Genomic DNA, 22,264 nt, shown 5'->3' on the forward strand with positions numbered 1-22,264 from the left:
GTTTTTGTCTGTTTTTAGGGTCCTCAAGGTCCTCCTGGTGGTATTGGTAATCCTGGGCCTGTTGGAGAGAAGGTGCAGTACTGAAGGAATATTTTTACTGCTTTGTGTCCAAAAACTGGATTAAAATATGTGATGTTTGTTCCACAGGGAGAGCCCGGTGAGGCCGGACCACCTGGAATCGTAGGAGAGCCTGGAAAGAAGGTGAGCAGTCTTAACACTATTTTGAGCCGATGCATCAGGAGCTCATCCTGTCGCTGATATCTAAATATCATCCATGAGTAAACAAAGAGGTGTGCACTTCTGTGGACAGGGTCCTCGTGGAGAGCGCGGAGAGAAGGGAGAGGCGGGCCAACCCGGAACTGCTGGACCTGCCGGAGGACGAGGAGGACCAGGAGATGATGGTCCCAAAGGAAACCCAGTATGAGAACCTGGACACACCAGAACATACGCAGTTAGACTGCCACACAGATCAGTGACCGCAGATCTCTTTACCGTGTTTAATCATGGGTCTTTTTTATTAATTTCAGGGTCCTGTTGGTTTCCCTGGTGATCCCGGCCCCCCTGGTGAGGTTGGGCCCAGAGTAAGTGTTGTTTTTGAATGATTCACGTTTATTTATTTGCAGGGATGTTAAATGTGGCTCCACAGCTGTCGACAGTTCAGTTCAGCCTCTTCACTGCACGTTTGAGCTTTGTGCTGAACCGAGCAACCCAAAGAAAAACCTCTGACATCATCGTCTTTGTCTTTAGGGTCAGGATGGTGCCAAGGGAGAGAGAGGAGAGGACGGAGAAGCAGGAGAAGCTGTGAGTACAAAAGATGCAGCGATGCAGAAATGAAGGATTAGAAATGATCCAGCTCCTCAATCTTCTCATTCTGCCTCCTATCGCAGGGCACCCCCGGACCTCCTGGTGAGAACGGACCTCCTGGCCCCCCAGGAAAGAGGGTAAGGTCACCCAGTCTAACCTGCTGCTGTGAAAGATCACTTAAGTAGCAAGTTTTTCTATATAGACATTTTTTTAATGTTCCCAGCTTTTAAAAAAGGGTGAAAATAACTACAGAGTTTTGCAGTTTGACATTTTATTTACCTGAGCATATAAGGAGACACAGCCTCGTTGTGTTTACTGACCAGTCATGTTTAGAGTATTCACCACCCAAACACCCACCCTGAGCGCAGCACAGTGAAAGCATCCTGGACACCATCAAACATTTATTCTGTTTCTTTCCTTCTTTCCTTCTTTAATTGGCCTCTATTTAAAATACAAAACATTTATATGATTTAGTGAAAAGCTTATTAACTTTGAAGGAATACAGAATTGTATCACTTATGTTCATTGATGCACTGTTACCTCATTTACATGTCAGGGTCCTGCTGGTGCAAGAGGAGCAGAGGGACGTCAGGGAGAGAAGGGAACCAAGGTGAGTCCTTCAGTTACTAAATGATCTGCACAGATCACAGTAAGTATAAGGTCATGGCAGATGATAAGACAAAACTATGTTTACATCTGATTACTGACCCTTTATTTCTAATAATGATTCTACAATAAATGATTAACTCTGTTTTTCTCAGGTTCTTATCAATCTTATTTTTGTGATGCATAACCTTTACTGATGCAAAGAAGGAATCTTTTAATCATGTTTCTTTGGCGTCACCTTTCACAGGGAGATCCAGGTGCAGTCGGTCCCCCAGGAAAGACGGGTCCTGTGGGCCCTCAGGGTCAACCAGGAAAACCAGGAACCGAAGGTCTTCGAGGACTCCCGGGATCAGTGGTCAGTTCAGTTTATCAGTCATTTTTGGGTTTATTAAAAGAGCAACTAAACAAATTCACTGTGTGTGTGACACTTGTTGTTTGATGTGTTGCTGTTCACTCACTAAGTGTGTTAATAATTGTGTTTCAGGGCCAGCAAGGATTACCAGGAGCTGCTGGAGAGAAAGGACCTCCTGGACCTTTGGTAAGAACAAACACAAAGTTTGCACTTGATGCTCCGTGACGCTGCACTTTGCTCCTGCTGCCTTCTTTAATCCTCCATCTTTCCTCTTCTCATCTGTCCTCCCTGCTTTCGTCCTCTTCTTTTCTTCTTTCTCTGCATCTCCTCCTGCAGGGACCGCCTGGTTTGCCCGGGCTGCGTGGAGACCCCGGGGCCAAGGGAGAGAAGGGACACCAAGGTCTTATCGGTCTTATCGGACCTCCGGGAGAGCAGGGAGAGAAGGGAGACCGAGGCCTTCCTGGGCCTCAGGGATCCTCTGGACCCAAAGGAGAGACCGTAAGTTTGACCTCTGTCACATGATGAAGAGCAGGCAGTGAAATCCTTGTTATTTTATTTGACTCTTTTTTTATGGAAAGGATTCTCATGTCTTTTCTTGTAACACAGGGACTTCCTGGAGGCACCGGACCCCTCGGCCCTGCTGGTCCTCCTGGTCTTCCTGTAAGTGCCTGTGCTGTTTTATTCCAGGAACATGACGTCATTCTTCCTCCTCCTGCTCCTGAAACCTGTCATTGTAGCCGTTTTATTAAAGTCTGACATCTTTTCCAGGGTCCTCAAGGTATCAAAGGAGCTAAGGGTGCATCTGTGAGTAAACACGCTAACATGAGTGCAGTTGTTAGAAAATCCAAAGATGGATGGATGTGATGATGTAATGCTTCTTTGCTTTTCCTGCTGGATTTAGGGAGGAGCTGGACCAAAGGGAGAAAAAGGAGTACAGGGACCTCCTGGACCTCCTGTCAGTAATCCAACTTTCTTCATTTAAATCTTCTCCATGTGCTCTCTGAACTGCAGTTAATGATAAACTTGCTTCCCAGGGCCCACCTGGTGAGGTCATTCAGCCGCTGCCCATCCAGAGGAGTCCCAAGTCCAAACGCTCCATCGATGCCAGCCAGCTGGCGCCGGAGTTTGACCCTGACATGCCGGCATCTGACACCGCCGGCACCGAGTTCCTGATGGGCAGCGAAGGCATGGAGGAGATCTTTGGCTCTCTCAACTCCCTCCGTCAAGAGATCGAGACGATGCGTTTCCCTCTGGGCACTCAGGACAGCCCCGCACGCACCTGCCAGGACCTGAACCTCAGCCAGCCGGACCTCAAAGATGGTAACGGAAAACACACCTGCCAGCTGATCCTGACACTTACATCAGAATGATGATGAATGAACATCTTTAAGAGTCAAAGTCAGACTTTTAGATTTTTCCACCTCTTTCCTCTGTCGCCCTCTGCAGGAGAGTACTGGATCGACCCCAATCAGGGCTGCTCCAGAGACTCCTTCAAGGTCTTCTGTAATTTTACTACTGGAGAGACATGTTTGTACCCGAGCAAGGACGTCAACACGGTCAGTCCAGCAATCTGGAAAAAACAACAACTGTGTCAAAAAACAGGTTTATTAACTAAACTAATAATAATTTGGTTAAATTTCCAACATGTTTGGGTTCCTGAAGCGTTTGTGGTGGTTTCTATTTTCTCATTTATATGTAAAAAACTAAAAAATTATTTAACATTTATAATAAAACTAAGATGTCAGAGCAGTAATGTTGAGGAAATTTGCCGTCCTGGTTAAAAAAAAAAGGTGTTTTTATCTGTCTGTGTGAAAACAGGTTAAATGAAACTTTAACTATAATGTGTGACGTGGATCATTGTGGTCACAGGTGGAGATGAGCTCCTGGGACAAAGAGACTCCAGGATCGTGGTACAGTCAGTTTTCCACTGGTAGTAAGGTTAGTAATTAAAAGTTTAATAGTTTAGTTCTTAGCTTGACCTGTTTAACCTTCTTTCCCTCGTTTGTTTGCATCCTTTTCTTTTGCTCTTACACTTTTCCTCCTTGCTGCTTGTTGTCTTATCATTAAATCCTTTCCTCTCCTCTCTGTTCTCCTCCTCCCAGTTCTCCTACGTCGACTCTAACGGTGAGCCCGTGGGCGTGGTCCAGCTGGGCTTCCTGCGCCTCCTGAGCGTCCAGGCCCGTCAGAACCTCACCTACCACTGCCACCGCTCTGTGGCCTGGGCCGACCAAAGCGCCAAGAACAACTACAAAAGGGCGCTGCACTTCCTGGGTGCCAACGACGAGGAGCTGAGCTATGAGACCAACCCGTACATCAAAGCCTTGATCGATGGCTGCTCTGTGAGTTCACACACAAAACTACATCCAGACCTGTTAAAGGCTCTGTGTTACTGAAGGTTATGGAGAGCTGTCACATCTTTCCTCTGGTCCATCATAACCATGTATGATGGACCAGAGTTAGTCTGACCCTCATCCAGTCCTAGTAAATTAAGCTGCCTCTTTTTCTGTGATGTTGCAGTCACATTAGAAAAAACTGTGTTTTTAAATTATTGTGATCTCATTACCTTGGAAATGGTTGCTTTGCAGACAGAGAGCAGGTCTACGACCTCTCACAGTCAGTTAAAAACTTCTAAGCAACTTTGGTGCATCAAGGTGCTGCTGTAGTTTTTTAGGACTATCACCACTACTTTGGTCTTGTCCAGTTTCCTCAGATTTTTTAAGGACACACTGCACAGCATGCTGAGATATGTTTTCAACTAGTCACTCTTTGGGAATCACCTTGTTGGTTTAAAAATAACATTTTGTCTGTCAAAGTGGGCCATTTTTTAACATTTTCATAGATTCAGCCAAAGAAATGGAACAAACTGTGCCTGGAGTTGTCTGTTTTCTGTAGACACAACACTGATTCATGCTGAGTCAGGTGCCTTTTTTATGCTTGCTTGAATGATTGAATGTTTAACACTGGTTTAACTGGTTTAACACTGATCTATGAACACTGACCTGCTTCCTCTGAAAATGCTCAGGTACAAGGGTGAACTGAAAGTAAGTGAAAAAGTAGACAATATGCAGAAAGAACAACTTTGACCACTTAAAAACTGTAAAGCTAGCCTGACTCCAAGCAAGACAAACATGAAGACATGAGGAGACTCAAGACTTTTGCGTAGTTTAAACCAGAAATGCTCCCAGATAAGTCAAGTCTGCTCTTTGCAAAGAAACACAAAACAAACGAGCTCATCGATGCAGACTGACCCAGATTAATGCAGCATCTTGGCAAATTTTGTTTCTAGATGAAGCAGAAATTATTGGCAAACCTTCACCAATCTGTCTGAGAGTGACTGCAGTCGGTCCAAGTCGGACTGTGATTGGTTGGAGACAGTTCCCCTCACAGCAGGCAGTCACCTTGACATCAAAAATGTTCACTCATAAGTTTCGAGCGGCCACTTTTTTACTCATAGTCACAAAGAGGTTGGAGTTTTATGTCGTATGACTGAGCTGTTGGAGGAAGCACAAGAGTTTAACCCCAAACTGTGTCACTTTCCTCATCAATAACAAAGAGACAGTATTTCATGTTATCTTTGAGGTTGTAGAATTCAGAAAGGTGTTTTAAATTTGAGAACGATCACTAATTACACTATGATGACACACAGTTTCACATGTAGATAAGAGGAACATTTAGAGGATTTTATGAAGTGTTTAGCTGTTTTACTTTTGAGAGAGAAGAGCAACGTCTGCTCTGACTTCAGCCTTCTTTTCAAACTAATGTTCCAGCTTACAAAGACTTTATAAACCTTTTTCATTTTGTGGTTTTCTGACGTGTGTCTCTGTGTCTCTTCTCAGTATCGTAAGGGCTTTGACAGGACGGTCCTGGAGATCAGCACGCCACAGCTGGAGCATCTTCCTCTGCGGGATATCAAGGTGTCAGACTTTGGGGAGAAAAACCAGCAGTTTGGTTTTGAAGTGGGACCTGTTTGTTTCCAAGCCTAAGAACACACAAACACACACAATACACGCAAACACACACACACTTAGAGACACACTTATATATGATAAACATTCATGCCCAGTAATTTGTAAATTAATTTGTAAATGATATAAAACACACACACACACTTACATATGCAGTTGCTGTTGTGAGACAAACACGCGCTCACAGTAAAGTGCGTGTCCGGGGAATCAACATCCTCCCAACAATTAATGGACGTCAAAAAACAAAAAAAGAGGAGAGAAATCTGAAAAACTCGCAGAGAGGAAACCTTCGCCCGGCCGCGAGAAACGAAGATAAAACCAGGAGGGAGCGTTCTTCAACATAAAACAGTATTTTCTTTAACGTCACCAACCTGAGAGCGAGCCGGCAACCTGAGGTCTGAAGCCCCCGTCTCTGATCCCCCCTCTACCTCCCCATCCAACATCTCCTCCCAGAAACGGGTCACACTCATTCCCACTTCTTTAATCGACATTCACTCTGCAGGCAGCATGACTGACGGTCGCTCGGGCTGTGAGAGGCTCCCGTGCAGCCGCCTTTATCTGTGATGCAGTTAAAATCACATGAAAGCAAAACAGGAGACAAACGTGACCATAAAAGAACAGCCAGAGGTCAGAAACGTTCCCCTGAGCTGTAGATGAAGCTCTTTGTGAGGTCATCAGGGGCGACTCTTCAGTCATGCTGCTTTCAGAAACATTCAGATCTTTTGACACTTTAAGGAACCAAAGAATTAACGACAGCGGCAGAAACACAGGGAACTGAGCACCGAGGTTAACGTGTGGTGAGGTGCAGGACAATCCCTCCTCCACCCCGAGAGGAGCGAGACCGCGCTGAGCCGATGTGATGCATGCACGAGGCAGGAGAGACGTGAGATCAGTGAAATCAAAGCCATTCATTTTGTAAACTGTGCTAAATGCAGTGCTGTTGTATTTGCATGCTGCTGGTGCCTTTTTTTAAAGACCTGATTCTTTAAATCACTCCTCACCGAGGCCGCTAACACCACGCCGCTCCGGTGTTTGCTGAGTCTGGACTCTTTGTTGTTTTGCATCAGTGTTTAAACATGTCTGAGCTTCAGATCCCTCCTGTTTTTCCTGCAGCAGCGAATAAAAATGCACGCTTTTACTGACCTGTGTGGCAAGGTGCTAATTACACAAACGTGTCAAAGGTGTAGTGTCCACTCCGACTCCTTCCTGTAGTCTCTTCTAATTCATGAAGCTTGTACCTGGGGAAGATGTGCATTACATACCATTTGTACAGAAATAGTGATATTCTATTGTATTTATTTAAAACTAACAGGGTGCTTTGAGATTAAAAAAACAAGAACCAACCAATATTTCAGTCACATGTGGTTTGTATTTATTTCCTGCAGCTGACACTTGAAGGTCAAACTCACTGCGGTGCTCCGCCCTGTTCAAACTCCTTTTGTACGGAATAAAAATAAGAATCTGTGGCCACACGTTACTGTAAGATCCCGTCTTAGTGTTTGCATCGACTGTACTGTGCTGTTACATCCTGCTTCCACTGTAATGATTAAACGGTGACTCTCCACCTCTGTCACGTCCCTGTCCTTGCTGCTGTTTCACTTGTTGGCTTTTGCAGGTTTGCAATCGCGGAACAACTTTTTACTTAAAGTCTGCATCGATCTGAGCTGTGATGGTAAAAATACTGAGGCACGGTTTACATTTCTGAACCACCACGGGGGAGAGAGAGGCTGTGAGAGAGGCAGGGGGGCGAAGGTCGTCGCCACTGTGGGATAGAAAGTGAAAAATGATGGGGTGATTTAATTTTGGGGTTCTGGTTTTATTTGTTTGTGCTTTTTTAAATATATATAGCAGGAAACCGGAGGATGGATGACCGAAAAACCCAAAACCAAAGAAATCTGCCCTCCTCCAGAGAGAATGACCTCAACTATTTGTTTGTTTTTATTGTGTTGAAGCCGTTTCAACATAAAAATATGGTGCTGAAAAGAGAAAAAAGTATTTTATAATGTCTGTAAGTAATTTTTTTTAAATTCTTGTTTCTGTAATATATAATCTTTTTAAAAAGAGCTGCTTGACTCTTGTTTTTCTTCCAAACTGCTGTCATGATTTTACTGCACAGGGCCACAAGGTGTCGCTATTTGTCAAAGTACTTGTTCATAGGCAACAACATGGGGAATAATGTCTATTAATAAGGAATTTTAAATGCTTTATTATTTAGCAGTTTAAAGAGCTCTACAGGTTTTCTTGGTGATTATCTTGGTGTGCATTTTTTTTTATTAATTTATCTTCTGAATCAGCTTCATGTTTTGTTTTTTTACTTTAATGTATTTTCCCCAAATCCTCAGTAGCATAATCTGCATTGGTGACAATATTAATTTATGTCTTGGTAATATAACAAAATATCCTCAAATTGTTTATGTGCTCTCCATTAATTATTTATTGCGGTCTACTTTAGTGATTGCTGTTTCTATTTGTTACTAGAAGGTGAAACAGCGACATCTTGTGGCCATACTGAAATTATGCCCCTGTTTTCCTCTTTATTTAGATCAGAATCAGTTTGGTTTCATCACTAGTCACAGACTTTTAAAGAACTGGGATTAACTCATTAACCTCGTTAGCTTAACTTTGTTCTCTGCAAGTAATTATTTCAAAATGCTTTCAGACATTTTATGTGATTGTGAGTAAAAGACAGGATTGTTTGAGAGCTGCTAGCTTCACTTTTTATAAAGACAAAAACAGAAACTTCAGTTTTTCTTTGCTCGAGTTTTTCACAGACAGATTTTGGCATCGTTATTGTTTTTCTCTCCTCCTCTCAGCAGCTGTATTTAAACTTCTAAAACCAAGACAAGCCCAGCTGTGTCACTCAGAGGGGGAACGTAATATGCTGGTACGTCGTCTTTGAGACGTCCTGTTTCCAAACTCACATGTTTAGCTGAGAAACAGCATCTGCTGAAGACGACTCAAAGTGAAAACTGCTGTGGTTTCAACAATAAAAGACAGAAAAACTGCAGCACAGATGGAGCAAAGATGCTTCTGATTAGGAAACAAACAGCCCTGAAAGGCCTGCCAGCAGCTCAGCTCACAGCTCAGAGTTAAACACCTGCAACATCTGAGGACGCTCAGCCTTCAGGTTCAAACTGTGTGTGCTGACCTTTGACCTCCAACAATGTTTTTAAAGCCAGAGTTATTATGTAAACCTTCTGAGAGAAGACAGAAAGCCTGAGGAGGCTGTGGTGGTGATGATGGTGTGGAGACACTAAAAACTAAAACATGCCTGTAACTCAAAAGTAGCTGCTTCAAACCAGCTGTGCCCCAAAAACACACAAACATGTGAAAACTTTTTTTAAAGCTTCATTCAGATTCAGCATTACATTCTAGTGTTTATTAAGACAACATGTGACAGGTTCACATCAAAATTATAAAAACATTCACAAAATCAAAATCAGAGTCAAAAAATAATAATTACGTAGAAACTAGTCTCACAGTCTTCAGTCACGTGCTCGCCGGACGGCTGATTTAACCCATGAAAAGTCCGCCTGACAAAGAAAGACGAGTCCTGATGTGTTGGCATTCTCGTTAAACTGAAAACATTTGTCATGTGAAATGAAAAGTTTATAGAGAAACTGCACCTGTCACTTCGATGCTGGCTCCGGTGATGTACTGAGAGTCGTCCGAGGCGAGGAAGGCGCAGACATCAGCGACCTCTGGAGGACACAAAGAGACGATCAGCTGATCTTTTTAATAAATTAACTTTAGTTTGTTTTATGAGGCCATGCAAACATTCACCTTCATGGTACAAATGTTTTGAGTTACAGCTGTCAGAGTGCACCAGCTGGGCTGAAATTATGCATTTTTCAATATGCATTATTTTTTTCAGCATTTTTGAGCCCTCTAAACTTTTTTTTTCAGAATTGAAAAACACATTTGTTTGAAAAACTTCAACTCGTCAATCGTTTTTTTCCCCGCTGTGAGTGTCACAGTGTAAACTACAAAACTGCATCATCCTAATGAAGCAGTGTAACAGAAACAGATGTTTGATCTGTTTCTCGTTATTCTCTGAGAAAAATGCAAAAAAGTGAATTTTGGCTGTATTTTGAACGGTTGTTTCACCGTGTGTGACACAGTTTCAGTGTGACTCCTGTTTTCTAACACAGTCCTATTTTAACACTCGTTAAAGTGGCTGATGACTCTAAAATGCAGAAACAACACTGATGTTCTCATGTTCCATATATATGTTTGTACAAATCACACTCATCCAACAGTTTTAGATTAATATAAATGCAGCTGGTGTCGGTGTGGCCGGAGCAGAATGACACATGTATGAATCTGATGTCGTGGATGAAGAGTGACAGTGAAAAGCATCAGTGATGTGAAACTGACCCGCCGGCTCGCCTACCCTTCCCAGAGGCACCAAGGACTCGATCTGAAACACAAACATGGCTGCAGCTTCACTGAGGAGCAGAAAGTAAATAAATATGTTGGCAGCTTTATTTCAGTCACAACATTTTTATGAGTTTTTATGATATTTAACAGCTCGCTGCAGTGATCTGACTCCATCCTGAAAATGTTTTGGAAAAAGGAAAAAACTAAAATAATCAAATGTTTTATTTTAGCTTCACGTTACATTCAGCAGCATCGCCTCTCCAGGTACCTGTGTGTGTGTGTGTGTGTGTGTGTGTGTACCTGTGTGTGTGTGTGTGTGTCTGTGTGCGTGTGTACCTGTGTGTGTGTGTGTGTGTGTGTGTGTACCTGTGTGTGTGTGTGTGTGTACCTGTGTGTGTGTGTGTGTGTACCTGTGTGGGTGTACCTGTGTGTGTGTGTGTGTGTACCTGTGTGGGTGTACCTGTGTGTGTGTGTGTGTGTGTGTGTGTGTGTGTGTGTGTGTGTGTGTGTGTGTGTGTGTGTGTGTGTGTACCTGTGTGTGTGTGTGTGTGTGTGTGTGTGTCTGTGGGGGGGGGGGGGGGGGTGTTCGTGTACAGGTGTATGTGTGTGTGTGTGTGTGTGTACCTGTGTGTGTGTACCTGTGTGTGTGTGTTTGTGTGGGTACCTTTATGTGTGTGTGTGTGCGTGTGTGGGCATGTGTGTGCGTCTGTGTGTGTACGTGTGTGTACCTTTGTATGTGTGTATACCTGTGTGTGTGTGTGTACCTGTGTGTGTGTGTGTGTGTGTGTGTGGGTACCTTATGTGTGTGTGGGTACCTTTGTGTGTGTGTGTGTGTGTGTGTGTACCTTTGTGTGTGTGTGTGTGTGTGTGTGTGGGTACCTTTGTGTGTGTGTATACCTCTGTCTGTGTGTGTGTGTGTGTGTGTGTGTGCATGTTGTACCTCGCTAACAACCTTCTCTGGCACTTTATCTGTCATTGGAGTCGTAATGAACCCCGGCAGCACGCAGTTACAGCGAATCCCAAACCTGGAGGGAGAGAGGCGGAGACACAGGTGAGTTTCCGGTCAGCTCGTGTGTCTCGCTGCGTTCCCTTGGTCTCACCCGCTGAGCTCTTTGGCGGCGGTCCTGGTTAAACCCTCCACTCCGGCTTTAGAGGCAGCGTAGCCAGCCTCACCGATGTTTCCTACCTGCAAACAACAACCAACATGAGACCCCATAAACCATAATGCACTAACATAACAGAGCGGATCACCTGCAGTGGTTTTTAAAGCTGCTTCTGGATGAAAATATCCTTCGTGCGTCTTTTACTTTGAAAACCTCAAAGGTAACAAACAGTCAGACATCATCTGCAGGATCATGTACTGCACCTTACACCAGGAACCGTAACTGGAGCGACATCATACAGCCTCAGAGTTTAAGCTGAGAGTCTAAATTACTGTGCACTGCTGACTCTACAGCAAAAACATCAGTTTGAGCTTTGATTTACACAAATATGAATTAAAATTTAGACATTAAAATTTAAATTCAATTAATTTCAAACAGATGTGAAGAAACTCAAAAAAAGTCAAGCAGGAAAATAAACTGACACTGAAACTGTCGTGACTCGATCGTCTCACAGGACACTGAATGCATCTCAACTAAAGTGGAGCTGCAGGACGAGTCACTGCTGAGACTTCAGTCTGCTGTCAGCTCAGCTTCACTCTCAGAGCAAAAAATAAGAGTTTCATTAATAATGTGCAGGTTTGGAACCAGAGACATAAACAGGACAGTTTATACAAAACTGTAAACTCAAAGCCTGCCTACAGGTTTATGTTCGGGTGTTTTTTTTTACTTCTGTGTGTGTAAACAGAATAATGACCAATGAGATTTTTTTCTGTCTTTAATTCTTTTTGTTATTTTATTTTCTCCATTTAAATTAAACTAAAGAACAAAAATCTCCAACTTTGACTCATTTTTTTATGTTTCTGTACAAAACTGTGACCCACACCGCGCCTGCTCATATCTCACCTTTCCCACGATGCTGCCCACAGTAATGATGGATCCTTTGGGCGCTCCACAGGCCACCAGAGCCTGAGCAACCGCCTGAGTGATCAAGAATGAACCCTGGGAGAGAAAAATGAAAAATGAATCCTTTCACTCTGGACTAATACAACATTTAAATATATTTTTACCTTTGAGCTCGAGTGGATTTAATCACTAACAGGAAATAAATAAACAGCCCGTCACTGTTCTGCTGTTCCCGTCATTTTAAACTGTGTGTTCAGTCGTCTCTCAGCCTGCAGAGTGAGATGGAGAAGAAGCTGCCAGGTGTCAGCACCGCCTACCTTCAGGTTGATCTGGATGACTTTATCAAACTGCTCCTCCTCCATGTTGAGCAGGAAGTCGTCCTGAGCGATGCCGGCTGCATTCACACACACCGAGGGAGGCTGGAAGTACCGAGTCTGCAGGAGGAAGACGAGCTTCACGTTAAAGGAGGAGGAGAAGACGAACACGCAGCAGGAGCGTTGTTCTCACCTGCAAGCTCGTTAACAGCTTCTTGATGCTCTCTTTAGACGACACGTCCACCACAGCCGCCGTGTGGACCTGCCCTCTGAGGTCGCTCTGCAGACTCCCCAGCGTCTCATTGGCCGACTCCTCGCTGATGTCGGCGACCACCACGGAGGCGCCCTCAGAGGCAAAACGCTGGCACACCGCCCGCCCGATCCCACTGCCTCCACCTGGGTGGGAAGAGAGGAGCGTGAAGTCAGAGCAGGAGCAGAGAGGAGGAAACAGCAGCCTGAGACGCTGCTGTCTGAGGCGTCAGGAGCTCAGGATGTTTCTGAAATGAAAACAAAAAATAAAAGCTCCCACACAAAACATCTGGACCACAGTTAGTCGTGAAAACACGACTGCAGGGCTCTCAGGTCCGCTCAAAGTTTCCTGCTCTGAGTAAACGTCCATGTTTAATATTTTCGGAGCTGCTGATGTGCTGCCTGTCTGGAAATGAAGTTTCTGACGTTTGTGTTTCCTGTTTTAAAATGAAAGGTTGTGATTTACTACATGTGACTTAAACATGAGGAGCAGAGGACGGGAAACTAACCTGAGCTACAATAAAAAACATTATCTCCACTAAAACACAAAATGACATTTTCTCCACAGGTAAAATTTATTATGCATCAGATGTTGAGCTGGAGCCCGAATTTTAATCTCTGTATAACCTGCCAGCAGCCTGAACTGTGAATAATTAATTAGTGTGCATTAAAAAGAATGTAATGTTATCTTTGGGAATATTTGGTAGAGAAACAGACCGGAAGAAGAAGTGGGCTCGCTCTTCAGGCTAATTTTTATATGAACGATCCTTTCGCCTTTCCTGTCGTTAGTTTATTCCACGGCAACAATAACCGAGCTGCACAAATGCGTCTCAGTATACATGAATCAAATGCTGCTGAACACTTTCAACAGCTTCATATGATACAAAATAAATCTCTTTAGCCTGAACGTCAGTCAGAAACTTCACAGATCCTCTGAACTCTCAGAGAAGTTTAATGGAGAGTGAGTTTCCTTCATCTGCGGAGATAAAGGAAATAACCGCTCCCGGTTTAACGGAGCAAAAACATCTGAGGCAAAAAGAAACTGACGGATTTATTTCTCCGCGAATGATCCGTAATAAAACATAATCTAACCGGTGATCAGCGTCAACCTTGAGATGAGCCTTGTGGGAGCCGCCATGACAGTTTGCTGTTGTTGTAGTTTTCGGGTGACACTACACTACCCGATCCGTACCGGAAATCCGATCGGCTGTGTCCAAATTCATGGGCTGCATCCTCCTGAGGACCCGGCCTTCGCGGTCTACGTGGGCCGGGTCCTCAGAAGGTCGGACAGAAACAGAAAACTGATTAAACAGAAGTGTGAGATGGTCGAGAATTTACGCCAGTGTCCTGTTATATTTTAGATAGCAAGGAGCAGACGGCCGAGTTTATTAAACTCCACCGAGACAGCGGTGACGCTACTCAGAAGGCTAGACCGTCCAATTTCCCCAGCCGTTTACTTCCGGCCTACCCGACCTTCTGAGGACCCGGCCCACGTAGACCGCGAAGGCCGGGTCCTCAGGAGGATGCAGCCCATGAATTTGGACACAGCCGATCGGATTTCCGGTACGGATCGGGTAGTGTAGTGTCACCCGAAACTACGGCTGTGTCCCAATTCAGGGTACGCACGCTTGAAGTACGCATTTCAAGTGCGAATACGTCACCGCCACGCGACGACGGCTGTCCCAATTCAAAGTGTACTTCAAATGCATACTCCAAATGCGCCGTCGATTTCCCCAAATATCAAGCGTGGTCCGGTGCACGCTTCGTGGTCCCGTATATCCCACAATTCATAGCGCGGCGGTGGGTGTGGATAATTTTGCCGCAAAATACGGCAGAAGGGAGCGGCCGAAGAGTGAACTGTCAAAAGTAAGTACTGAATATGATGTCACTTATTTATGTGCGAATGTTTAATAATGAAGAACATTAAAACATTACTGTTGGCCACATGTCGGCAAAGTTATGTGACATTAGTGATGTTTGCACTTTCAGCGTTAACTTGGTTTTAAAGCCTTTACTTCTAAACATATATATATATATATAGTTGACCTTAATCTTACAGAGAATGTGATTATTTTATGGATAATTAAAGTCAGTCATATATCCACAAACACAACAAGCTGAAAGTCAGTGATGCTGCTCGGTTTGCAGTCCTGAATATCACGGCACAAGCAGGATTCACTGCACTGTTAATGTTAGCTATGTTATATTGCTGCCTCTGTTCGGTGGTGTCGAGCCAAACGGACTTTAACGTGTGTTTGAACGAGCTGACGGTTCACTCGTTAAGCTGAAAGAAAGATGCTTTAATCACAGGAGTCACACATGTGTCCACTGTACCATCTGGGACTCTTCTTGTTTAGCACTCGTAATAACACAAACGCTAAATCCTCCTTCTCTTGTGCTGTTTTGTAGCAGTGTATACACCTGAGACTGTCACCTGTCTGTCTGTCCTGCACTCTCTCTCTGTTTCTTTCTCTCTGATTGTGGAATAAAAGTATGAACATGTGTTTATAAGTTACACTTGTGTTTGAATCCTGCAGCTTATCACACATTTGATTTCCATGTGTGACAACTGCAAGTGTCCAGAGTGAGGACAGACTGAGGGACCCACTGCTGCACATCATCTGTGAGGCTTTGCACCCCTGATGATCCACCAGGACAAACTCAGCAGTGTGTGAGGAAGAGGAGGAGGAAGAGCCAGCAGCAGCTGACAGATGGAGAGAATAGACAGACTGTTCCCTGTTTGTGAAGGACTGGTAGAAAAGTTTAAAATCACTAATTGTCTGTCCTGAATCAGTCTTATTAGGTAATGTTCAAATAATGTTATCATCCCAGTGTTTTCAGTGTGGGAGAAAGTACTCAGGGCCTTCAAGTTACACACTATGAAAGGCAGCAACAAGTTTAATATTCAGAAACCTAAAGTATGTATCAGCAGCAGAATGGAGCTAAAAATAAATGTTTGTTTCAGTTCTATGAAGCTTTGAGTATTTTGGATTAGTAGTACTGCTGTTTGTTGCATCATATTGCTGTAATTGTTTATATGCTTTATATATTCTGAGGTAAGTTGATCTATAGTGTAACATCATATACTTTCTGCCCAGTTTGACCCATTTAGCAGAAGTCAGCCTGTTTAAGGCTCTGATATCTATTCTGTATGACTTAAAGCAGTTATGACATGGTCTGATTTTCTCACCCAATAAAGGAATATTTAATATATCAGTCTACTCTTCATTGTATCAGAAACAGTTTTCACAGCTCGTACATTTTCCTTTTTACACACATATGTAAGCATTGAGCCAAATGTAATAATGCCAACATATTAGACGAACAATATTTGTCTCTTATGTATAATACATCTATATATACACTGTCAAAGATACTTGTCTTTGAGTGAAGATTTAAGGTGATAGGACATATAAATAACTGCAACTTAAATCTTTGACCCAGAGTTCAAGCTCACTGCTGTAATATATCCTGTAATATATATATATATACCATAATAATCTGACAATACATATAATATTGGCCATATTATATTTAAATTACCACAGTGAGATGATTTTAGTCTCATGAACAATATTAGCTGATTGTTATTTACTAACTAATCTTAAATGACTGTTCAGTACAGAAATGAAGCCCAACTATCATGTTTTACAGTCCCGTGGTCTCAGCCTCAGATACTCAACTAATCAAAGTGATGTCATGACAAAACTGAAGGACCAACAAAACATTTTTCTCCTTCATTTCTGTCACACAAAGCTGTATGACACGTTTCTTGCGGTTAGTATCATGGTTGCTAGGCAACCTGAACAGCGCGACGAAGGCTAGACCTTCCCATTTCACAAGCCTCTCACTTCCGCACTTCCCGTACTTATAGTACGCACCGTCCGTAGTACGCGTAGTGTGCGTACTTCAAGCGTGCATACCCTGAATTGGGACACAGCCTACAACAACAGCAAACTGTCATGGCGGCTCCCACAAGGCTCATCTCAAGGTTGACGCTGATCACCGGTTAGATTATGTTTTATTACGGATCATTCGCGGAGAAATAAATCCGTCAGTTTCTTTTTGCCTCAGATGTTTTTGCTCCGTTAAACCGGGAGCGGTTATTTCCTTTATCTCCGCAGATGAAGGAAACTCACTCTCCATTAAACTTCTCTGAGAGTTCAGAGGATCTGTGAAGTTTCTGACTGACGTTCAGGCTAAAGAGATTTATTTTGTATCATATGAAGCTGTTGAAAGTGTTCAGCAGCATTTGATTCATGTATACTGAGACGCATTTGTGCAGCTCGGTTATTGTTGCCGTGGAATAAACTAACGACAGGAAAGGCGAAAGGATCGTTCATATAAAAATTAGCCTAAAGAGCGAGCCCACTTCTTCTTCCGGTCTGTTTCTCTACCAAATATTCCCAAAGATAACATTACATTCTTTTTAATGCACACTAATTAATTATTCACAGTTCAGGCTGCTGGCAGGTTATACAGAGATTAAAATTCGGGCTCCAGCTCAACATCTGATGCATAATAAATTTTACCTGTGGAGAAAATGTCATTTTGTGTTTTAGTGGAGATAATGTTTTTTATTGTAGCTCAGGTTAGTTTCCCGTCCTCTGCTCCTCATGTTTAAGTCACATGTAGTAAATCACAACCTTTCATTTTAAAACAGGAAACACAAACATCAGAAACTTCATTTCCAGACAGGCAGCACATCAGCAGCTCCGAAAATATTAAACATGGACGTTTACTCAGAGCAGGAAACTTTGAGCGGACCTGAGAGCCCTGCAGTCGTGTTTTCACGACTAACTGTGGTCCAGATGTTTTTGTGGGAGCTTTTATTTTTTGTTTTCATTTCAGAAACATCCTGAGCTCCTGACGCCTCAGACAGCAGCGTCTCAGGCTGCTGTTTCCTCCTCTCTGCTCCTGCTCTGACTTCATGCTCCTCTCTTCCCACCCAGGTGGAGGCAGTGGGATCGGGCGGGCGGTGTGCCAGCGTTTCGCCTCTGAGGGCGCCTCCGTGGTGGTCGCCGACATCAGCGAGGAGTCGGCCAATGAGACGCTGGGGAGTCTGCAGAGCGACCTCAGAGGGCAGGTCCACACGGCGGCTGTGGTGGACGTGTCGTCTAAAGAGAGCATCAAGAAGCTGGTAACGAGCTTGCAGGTGAGAACAACGCTCCTGCTGCGTGTTCGTCTTCTCCTCCTCCTTTAACGTGAAGCTCGTCTTCCTCCTGCAGACTCGGTACTTCCAGCCTCCCTCGGTGTGTGTGAATGCAGCCGGCATCGCTCAGGACGACTTCCTGCTCAACATGGAGGAGGAGCAGTTTGATAAAGTCATCCAGATCAACCTGAAGGTAGGCGGTGCTGACACCTGGCAGCTTCTTCTCCATCTCACTCTGCAGGCTGAGAGACGACTGAACACACAGTTTAAAATGATGTGAACAGCAGAACAGTGACGGGCTGTTTATTTGTTTCCTGTTAGTGATTAAATCCACTCGAGCTCAAAGGTAAAAATATATTTAAATGTTGTATTAGTCCAGAGTGAAAGGATTCATTTTTCATTTTTCTCTCCCAGGGTTCATTCTTGATCACTCAGGCGGTTGCTCAGGCTCTGGTGGCCTGTGGAGCGCCCAAAGGATCCATCATTACTGTGGGCAGCATCGTGGGAAAGGTGAGATATGAGCAGGCGCGGTGTGGGTCACAGTTTTGTACAGAAACATAAAAAAATGAGTCAAAGTTGGAGATTTTTGTTCTTTAGTTTAATTTAAATGGAGAAAATAAAATAACAAAAAGAATTAAAGACAGAAAAAAATCTCATTGGTCATTATTCTGTTTACACACACAGAAGTAAAAAAAAACACCCGAACATAAACCTGTAGGCAGGCTTTGAGTTTACAGTTTTGTATAAACTGTCCTGTTTATGTCTCTGGTTCCAAACCTGCACATTATTAATGAAACTCTTATTTTTTGCTCTGAGAGTGAAGCTGAGCTGACAGCAGACTGCAGTCTCAGCAGTGACTCGTCCTGCAGCTCCACTTTAGTTGAGATGCATTCAGTGTCCTGTGAGACGATCGAGTCACGACAGTTTCAGTGTCAGTTTATTTTCCTGCTTGACTTTTTTTGAGTTTCTTCACATCTGTTTGAAATTAATTGAATTTAAATTTTAATGTCTAAATTTTAATTCATATTTGTGTAAATCAAAGCTCAAACTGATGTTTTTGCTGTAGAGTCAGCAGTGCACAGTAATTTAGACTCTCAGCTTAAACTCTGAGGCTGTATGATGTCGCTCCAGTTACGGTTCCTGGTGTAAGGTGCAGTACATGATCCTGCAGATGATGTCTGACTGTTTGTTACCTTTGAGGTTTTCAAAGTAAAAGACGCACGAAGGATATTTTCATCCAGAAGCAGCTTTAAAAACCACTGCAGGTGATCTGCTCTGTTACGTTAGTGCATTATGGTTTATGGGGTCTCGTGTTGGTTGTTGTTTGCAGGTAGGAAACATCGGTCAGGCTGGCTACGCTGCCTCTAAAGCCGGAGTGGAGGGTTTAACCAGGACCGCCGCCAAAGAGCTCAGCGGGTGAGACCAAGGGAACGCAGCGAGACACACGAGCTGACCGGAAACTCACCTGTGTCTCCGCCTCTCTCCCTCCAGGTTTGGGATTCGCTGTAACTGCGTGCTGCCGGGGTTCATTACGACTCCAATGACAGATAAAGTGCCAGAGAAGGTTGTTAGCGAGGTACAACACGCACACACACACACAGGTATACACACATACAAAGGTACCCACACAAACACACACACACACACACACACATGCCCACACACACACACACATACACCTGTAAACCCCCCCCCCCCCACACACACACACACACAGGTACACACACACACACACACACACACACACAGGTACACACACACACAGGTACACACACACAGGTACACACACACACACACACACACACATGCCCACACACGCACACACATGCCCACACACGCACACACACACACATAAAGGTACCCACACAAACACACACACACAGGTACACACACACAGGTACACACACACACACACATACACCTGTACACGAACACCCCCCCCCCCACAGACACACACACACACACACAGGTACACACACACACACACACAGGTACACACACACACAGGTACACACACACACAGGTACACACACACACACACAGGTACCTGGAGAGGCGATGCTGCTGAATGTAACGTGAAGCTAAAATAAAACATTTGATTATTTTAGTTTTTTCCTTTTTCCAAAACATTTTCAGGATGGAGTCAGATCACTGCAGCGAGCTGTTAAATATCATAAAAACTCATAAAAATGTTGTGACTGAAATAAAGCTGCCAACATATTTATTTACTTTCTGCTCCTCAGTGAAGCTGCAGCCATGTTTGTGTTTCAGATCGAGTCCTTGGTGCCTCTGGGAAGGGTAGGCGAGCCGGCGGGTCAGTTTCACATCACTGATGCTTTTCACTGTCACTCTTCATCCAGGACATCAGATTCATACATGTGTCATTCTGCTCCGGCCACACCGACACCAGCTGTGTTTATATTAATCTAAAACTGTTGGATGAGTGTGATTTGTACAAACATATATATGGAACATGAGAACATCAGTGTTGTTTCTGCATTTTAGAGTCATCAGCCACTTTAACAAGTGTTAAAATAGGACTGTGTTAGAAAACAGGAGTCACACTGAAACTGTGTCACACACGGTGAAACAACCGTTCAAAATACAGCCAAAATTCACTTTTTTGCATTTTTCTCAGAGAATCACGAGAAACAGATCAAACATCTGTTTCTGTTACACTGCTTCATTAGGATGATGCAGTTTTGTAGTTTACACTGTGACACTCACAGCGGGGAAAAAAACGATTGACGAGTTGAAGTTTTTCAAACAAATGTGTTTTTCAATTCTGAAAAAAAAGTTTAGAGGGCTCAAAAATGCTGAAAAAAATAATGCATATTGAAAAATGCATAATTTCAGCCCAGCTGGTGCACTCTGACAGCTGTAACTCAAAACATTTGTACCATGAAGGTGAAAGTTTGCATGGCCTCATAAAACAAACTAAAGTTAATTTATTAAAAAGATCAGCTGATCGTCTCTTTGTGTCCTCCAGAGGTCGCTGATGTCTGCGCCTTCCTCGCCTCGGACGACTCTCAGTACATCACCGGAGCCAGCATCGAAGTGACAGGTGCAGTTTCTCTATAAACTTTTCATTTCACATGACAAATGTTTTCAGTTTAACGAGAATGCCAACACATTAGGACTCGTCTTTCTTTGTCAGGCGGACTTTTCATGGGTTAAATCAGCCGTCCGGCGACTGAAGACTGTGAGACTAGTTTCTACGTAATTATTATTTTTTGACTCTGATTTTGATTTTGTGAATGTTTTTGTAATTTTGATGTGAACCTGTCACATGTTGTCTTAATAAACACTAGAATGTAATGTTGAATCTGAATGAAGCTTTAAAAAAAGTTTTCACATGTTTGTGTGTTTTTGGGGCACAGCTGGTTTGAAGCAGCTACTTTTGAGTTACAGGCATGTTTTAGTTTTTAGTGTCTCCACACCATCATCACCACCAGAGCCTCCTCAGGCTTTCTGTCTTCTCTGAGAAGGTTTACATAATAACTCTGGCTTTAAAAACATTGTTGGAGGTCAAAGGTCAGCACACACAGTTTGAACCTGTGAGCGTCCTCAGATGTTGCAGGTGTTAAACTCTGAGCTGTGAGCTGAGCTGCTGGCAGGCCTTTCAGGGCTGTTTGTTTCATAATCACAAGCATCTTTGCTCCATCTGTGCTGCAGTTTTTCTGTCTTTTATTGTTGAAACCACAGCAGTTTTCACTTTGAGTCGTCTTCAGCAGATGCTGTTTCTCAGCTAAACATGTGAGTTTGGAAACAGGACGTCTCAAAGACGACGTACCAGCACATTACGTCCCCCCTCTGAGTGACACAGCTGGGCTTGTCTTGGTTTTAGAAGTTTAAATACAGCTGCTGAGAGGAGGAGAGAAAAACAATAACGATGCCAAAATTTGTCTGTGAAAAAGTCGAGCAAAGAAAAACTGAAGTTTCTGTTTTTGTCTTTATTTTATTTTTTTTTATTTATTTATTTATTTTTTTAAACCTGTCCCGTTTGGTTCTTTTGCCATCAGAATTATTGTCTAAAGGCGAAGAAAGATGCCCAACGGATTTACTTTACCAAATGGACCATCCCAGCCTTGCCGTAATGGTCCATTTGATTTACCTTTTATTGTTTATTTTATTTTATTTTTTTTTTTACTTGCTAGATACGGGACAGGGGAAAAGAAAAGGGAGAAAGAAAGAGGGGGGAAAAAACAAAACAAACAAAATAAGCAGACAAAAAATACATATATCGATCACCTGGATCACCTGTTGAGAAAGAAAAAAGAAAACAAGCAGAAGAAAACGAGAGTAATAGAATAAACAACATCACAATGATATATGGGAATATAACACTACATACTTAATATTAAACATTATTGTGCAGCACGTAAGATCGACAGCGCACAGTGTGCTTTGAGGTAGGAGCCAAAAAGGGTGTAGTT

At 43.4% G+C, this 22,264-nt stretch overlaps 3 protein-coding genes across 3 annotated transcripts in view; 2 read left to right on the top strand and 1 right to left on the bottom strand.

Moving 5' to 3' along the window:
• Window positions 1-5,819, top strand: part of LOC135932723 (collagen alpha-2(XI) chain-like) — a 40,588-nt gene extending 34,769 nt beyond the window's left edge. Inside the window, exons 48-65 of the mRNA XM_065470318.1 lie at window positions 19-72; window positions 148-201; window positions 311-418; window positions 528-581; window positions 748-801; window positions 888-941; window positions 1,361-1,414; window positions 1,658-1,765; window positions 1,895-1,948; window positions 2,099-2,260; window positions 2,369-2,422; window positions 2,531-2,566; window positions 2,664-2,717; window positions 2,797-3,082; window positions 3,209-3,318; window positions 3,632-3,700; window positions 3,865-4,101; window positions 5,599-5,819. Of these exons, the coding sequence (XP_065326390.1) occupies window positions 19-72; window positions 148-201; window positions 311-418; window positions 528-581; window positions 748-801; window positions 888-941; window positions 1,361-1,414; window positions 1,658-1,765; window positions 1,895-1,948; window positions 2,099-2,260; window positions 2,369-2,422; window positions 2,531-2,566; window positions 2,664-2,717; window positions 2,797-3,082; window positions 3,209-3,318; window positions 3,632-3,700; window positions 3,865-4,101; window positions 5,599-5,745 (1,749 nt within the window). The 3' untranslated portion in view covers window positions 5,746-5,819. The remainder of the gene's footprint in view (window positions 1-18; window positions 73-147; window positions 202-310; window positions 419-527; window positions 582-747; window positions 802-887; window positions 942-1,360; window positions 1,415-1,657; window positions 1,766-1,894; window positions 1,949-2,098; window positions 2,261-2,368; window positions 2,423-2,530; window positions 2,567-2,663; window positions 2,718-2,796; window positions 3,083-3,208; window positions 3,319-3,631; window positions 3,701-3,864; window positions 4,102-5,598) is intronic.
• Window positions 5,820-9,125: 3,306 nt separating this feature from the next.
• LOC135932681 ((3R)-3-hydroxyacyl-CoA dehydrogenase-like) lies at window positions 9,126-12,905 on the bottom strand (the record flags this gene model as incomplete). Its single annotated transcript, XM_065470298.1, has 8 exons — window positions 9,126-9,260; window positions 9,354-9,428; window positions 10,105-10,147; window positions 11,048-11,132; window positions 11,208-11,293; window positions 12,114-12,209; window positions 12,431-12,547; window positions 12,621-12,905. Coding segments are annotated over 8 exons (807 nt in total), but the record flags the coding sequence as incomplete, so codon positions are not given.
• A 3,684-nt stretch (window positions 12,906-16,589) lies between these two features.
• LOC135932725 (estradiol 17-beta-dehydrogenase 8-like) lies at window positions 16,590-21,268 on the top strand. The gene is made up of 9 exons (XM_065470321.1): window positions 16,590-16,684; window positions 17,629-17,831; window positions 17,905-18,021; window positions 18,243-18,338; window positions 19,159-19,244; window positions 19,320-19,404; window positions 20,100-20,142; window positions 20,818-20,892; window positions 20,986-21,268. The coding sequence occupies exons 1-9, from the start codon at window positions 16,639-16,641 to the stop codon at window positions 21,003-21,005; spliced, it is 771 nt and encodes a 256-aa protein (XP_065326393.1). The 5' UTR covers window positions 16,590-16,638; the 3' UTR covers window positions 21,006-21,268.
• Window positions 21,269-22,264: the final 996 nt, after the last annotated feature.

The sequence above is a fragment of the Pelmatolapia mariae genome, linkage group LG22 (genome assembly GCF_036321145.2).
Source record: "Pelmatolapia mariae isolate MD_Pm_ZW linkage group LG22, Pm_UMD_F_2, whole genome shotgun sequence".
In the NCBI taxonomy this organism is placed as follows: domain Eukaryota; kingdom Metazoa; phylum Chordata; class Actinopteri; order Cichliformes; family Cichlidae; genus Pelmatolapia; species Pelmatolapia mariae.

Excerpts from the sequence above, each read along its gene's own strand:
- LOC135932725 (XM_065470321.1), top strand. The coding sequence starts at position 16,639 with ATGGCGGCTCCCACAAGGCTCATCTCAAGGTTGACGCTGATCACCG. Across the intron at positions 18,022-18,242 it reads TCATCCAGATCAACCTGAAG|GGTTCATTCTTGATCACTCA; the intron begins GTAGGCGGTGCT and ends TTTCTCTCCCAG. Across the intron at positions 20,893-20,985 it reads AGCCAGCATCGAAGTGACAG|GCGGACTTTTCATGGGTTAA; the intron begins GTGCAGTTTCTC and ends TTTCTTTGTCAG.